The 4,339-nt window shown below is 30.8% G+C and overlaps 1 protein-coding gene across 1 annotated transcript; it reads left to right on the top strand.

Moving 5' to 3' along the window:
- The first annotated feature begins 1,371 nt into the window (after positions 1-1,371).
- On the top strand, positions 1,372-3,201 carry LOC141639472 (jasmonate-induced protein homolog). Its single transcript, XM_074448590.1, has 3 exons — positions 1,372-1,441; positions 2,083-2,422; positions 2,807-3,201. Exons 2-3 carry the CDS (start codon positions 2,087-2,089, stop codon positions 2,996-2,998), a joined length of 528 nt encoding a protein of 175 aa, XP_074304691.1. The 5' UTR covers positions 1,372-1,441; positions 2,083-2,086; the 3' UTR covers positions 2,999-3,201.
- Positions 3,202-4,339: the final 1,138 nt, after the last annotated feature.

Genomic DNA, 4,339 nt, shown 5'->3' with positions numbered 1-4,339 from the left:
TATGCCTATCAAAAATCTCACTTGCCTATTCGCTTATTATTAAAATAAATAGTACTATTATAATTACTCTTTTTTCTTATAAATATTAATCAATATTTATGAAATTCCGGTGAGATATTGGCCGGAAAATTGACAAAGGGTTTAATTTCACATTTTAAAAAAGGTAAGAGGGTCAATTACTCCAATTAAAAGTTAAGGGGTTAAATTTCACAATTCACTAAAGTAAAGGGGTCTAATTACAACTTTCTCGGATATAATGGTAATAATTTTATAAGAGGGGTGATTGATACTTGTTACATAACTTAAATACGTATTTGATGTTTATATAACTGTTTTTTAAATGTGTGTCCTACCGATACATAATTAGGAAGTCATATGAGGAAAGATTTTCAAGATTATTTCATGAGAAATTAAAAGATAAACTCATTGTTACATTTTTCATAAACTAATCCCATAATATTTCTTTTTAAGACTTCTTAATGTGTGCCTTTAGAGCACACATTAGAAAACCGTTTTGTGAATTGGGCACCCCATCTTTACTAGAAAATTTTTTTAGCAAATTGTTGAAAGATAATATATAACTGAGAGAAATTTTTAGTCCTCACCGTAATAAACAGTGGCAGAGTCAGGAATTGAACCCAACAAAATGAGATAAGAATATGTACGATATAATGGTAATAATTTTATTAGAGGGGTGATTGATACTTGTTACATACTTAAATACGTATTTGCATGAAATAAAAATTGCTTTGAGAAAACTAAAACGATTTACAAATAAAGATGCTGATACTTTATGATAAAATGAGTACGTTTAGTATGAAATTATGTATCAAATAAAATAGTTAATTCAAACCACAATTATTAGTAAAGGGTTACGATAAAAGGGGTCTCCTAATAACTTGAGTATGTCCAAAAGACTTTGATCCGCTTATCATTAAAAAATAGTGGTCGATAATAATTATGTCAATGGGGTTAATTAAGTAAAATATCACTTTATTTTATAATAATATTTATGTATGACGGTTTTATACCAAAACTATTGTAGGAGTAGTAACTTAAAGATGCCGTTTTCCACAAGTCTTTATCGTTATTGACTTATCGTTCCCTCCTTCACTTTAAAGGAATTTATAAAGAGAGAATGAAAGATACACCTCAAACAAAAATAAATGGCGAAAAATGTTTCATTACACCATTTGTAGATAACATTGATACTATTCTGTTGGATAAAATCTCCATCACAATTCACCATGACGAATCTAGATGAAGCTTGAATTCGACGCAGGAAGTATAAAGTTTGTAAGACAATTTGCTTTTACAATATTCTACTTAGCTTACTTGCTTATAAATTCAATCATGATGAACAGAGAGTTTGTGTGAATTAACAAATATATATATAAAAGAGCGCGTTTTAGAAGACATATATCTACCCAATTTTCAAGAGGTAATTATTTGTTTGCGTTTTCATTTTGAGAATGTTTTTATTGTGTATTTTCCCGAGGCGTTTCAAAGTTTATGAGTTAAGATAATAGTATTGAGTTTGTATGCATTCTTTAACTCGCACAAATAAGATTATACATCCAAATTGTATCATCATAAACATTATATAACAAAGGTATAAGAATCCGAACTTATATGTATTTATTCTGAGCTAATTCAAAGTTCATGTTTTAAATGTGTAATTGATGAGTTCAATACTTTCTAGTAAAGCTCATATTATTTAACATAAAGCTCGAATCTTTATCACAAAGCTCGATTCTGACAGTACAACATATACAACTGGTTGTATAATCCATGAATTGTTGTTTTTGAATTCCATGGTAATTTTTTGAACAAATAATTTATTTGAAGACACTCGAAAATTTAACAACAAATAAATCTCATAAACTTTACAATTAAACTCGTATATTTTCTGAAACTCATAAACTATACCACCAGTGGTAGACTGGTAGTACAAGTATTGTGGTTTAATCTACGAACTGCTTTTAACAAATAATCAGGACAAAGGGTGTACTAATATAAGCGTAATTTTGAGACAACGAATCTCAATACATTTCCCAAATGATTTTCTTATGTAAACTACAGAAAAATGGCATCGATGCAAGTTGGAAGAGGAGCATGTTCAGATGTTAAGGCGAAACAAATGCAATTTGGCACAAGGGCCACAATGAACAACAAGACTCCTTCAAGTTTGATGACATTGGATAGGTGTATCAATTGGTTCGGAAGTCCTTCAACAGGTGCCTTTCCTGATAACATTCCGAACAATGCTAATTCCAAATTCCTTCATGTGAGGGATGGTGAATTAGGTTCCATGGCTGCCGTACAGTACAGTAGCCCCCCTAACGAGAGTAGCTTCCCGTGTGCATGGATCCTTGCATTTTATGCTCCTGCTGATAATACCTCACCTTCAACTCCTAACCGGGTATCAATCACGACCCAGTTAACCTAATTATATATTTTCTCTGTTTCAATCATTTGTTTATTATTATTTTTTTTTTTTTTGCGAGAAACATTTTAATCAAACGTAGAGAGTCGGGATGTTGAATAGTCGAAAAAGGAAAATGTAAATAATTTATTGATGGAAGGGAGTAGTGGGAAGTAATGAAGTATGGATACTACATATCTAGGTTGTGATTATTTTTTTTTTTTTTTAAAAAAAAAAAGTTGTGATTATTAATTTAGACAAATTCTCAGTTGTAAATTGTGACGCGTCACAAGCTAGTAAAGGTGGTTATATTTAGGTCAATAAATAAATAAGACTTGGCTTGTATGTACGCTACAATAATCGATTTTTGTATGACTGCAGGTTTATGTTGCTTGTGGAACCAAAGAGCGCATGGATTTGATCAGTTGGGACCAAATCCTTCAAAATCTGGAGGAAGGTTCGACCACATCTGAAGCTCATGACTCGTACTCGAAGACGAGTGTCGATGCCCAAATCTATGATCCAGTCCCAAACACTGCTACCCTCAATGCAAATTTCGGATTTATGGCTTAATAATGTCATCATGGATTAAATATCTTATCCTATGATTACTTAAGAAAAATAGTACTGTATATTATACAGTATAATTATGGGTTACATGACCCACAAATACATATATACACCTAAATAAAATTATCATGTACTCGTCATAAGTAAGTTATATGTATTATACATGAGTTATGAGTTATGACATGGTATTGCCAGTCTTGAGTTTATATTTATACCGCAATACAGTATTGGTTGTCGACTTGTTGTAGCAAATGGGTCGATGACCTTTATGTTTTAAAATACCTCGCAAGTGAACCGATGTTATTGCACTATTTGAGGGTCGAGTCCATAAAACGCGAAATGAATACTAGTTGTTTCAATCAAAGGTTTAGCTACGTCGAACAAGAGGTGATTGAGTTTTAAAACGATGAAATTTAAGCTACACTAAAAAGGAGTAATATTGAACAAGTAAATATTAATTAATAATAACCAAGTTGTGTTAGTCAGGTGGTAGAATTTGGTTAAACTCTTAAGCGGCTTGGGCGACCCGTAACTAGTGCATTTCGGTTCGCAACCGGCCCCAACAAGGTTGGGGCCTCATCTTGACACAACCCATTATAAGTATATTTAAACGTTCATTTTCAACAATTATACTTCATTTGCCATAGCGGTAGATACTAGCAAATGTAACCTCAAAGATAGATCTAAGGCTCGATCTCCAATGCTATCATTTTTACATCTTTTTTTTTGGGAGTCGTGACTTTCTACTGTTCTACATAAATTGCTAGTTGACTAGTGTAGTTCCCGTGCTATAGCACGGTATTTTTAAGATGGAATTTATAAAGAGGAACTTTTAATAAAATTATTTGTATAAATTAAAGCTATTTTAAATTTAATGTTATAATATACTAACTATAATAATAGTAAGGAGATAGAAAAGAAAGTTTACTATTAATAATAACACTATAATGTTAAATCGATAAGGGGAACTAATTTATGAAATTAAGTTAGATGTAAAATCTAGGTAAAAAACCCATTAGCCTTATTAAGAAAAACTGTAAAAATAATATACTATGCCTCTAAAAAGACGATTTACAAATTATTAAAACTAACATTTTCACTTTCTATTTCCTATAAGAAAATACATAAAAATTGTTATACATTATTTAAAAAATACTCCATACTCCATATTACTAAAATAAAGATTTCATAATTCGAGAGTGCAATTGATATGTTGTAAAATTGCATAATATATTAGGGAGTAATTGATTGTGATTGCATATTTTAGGGATAATATTGTAAAAATTGCATAATTTGAGAGGTTGTTTCCTTGTATGGGATTGCATTTATTCGAAAAGTCAAAGC

Source organism: Silene latifolia, unplaced genomic scaffold, assembly GCF_048544455.1.
Source record: "Silene latifolia isolate original U9 population unplaced genomic scaffold, ASM4854445v1 scaffold_407, whole genome shotgun sequence".
Lineage (NCBI taxonomy): Eukaryota > Viridiplantae > Streptophyta > Magnoliopsida > Caryophyllales > Caryophyllaceae > Silene > Silene latifolia.
Note: the sequence above shows the minus strand (reverse complement) of the source record. Positions and strands in the feature narration are given on the sequence as shown.

Bases quoted from the DNA above. Each gene is read 5' to 3' on its own strand.
- LOC141639472 (XM_074448590.1), top strand. From the start codon at position 2,087: ATGGCATCGATGCAAGTTGGAAGAGGAGCATGTTCAGATGTTAAGGCG. The intron at 2,423-2,806 runs GTATCAATCACG...GTATGACTGCAG, and splicing joins CACCTTCAACTCCTAACCGG to GTTTATGTTGCTTGTGGAAC.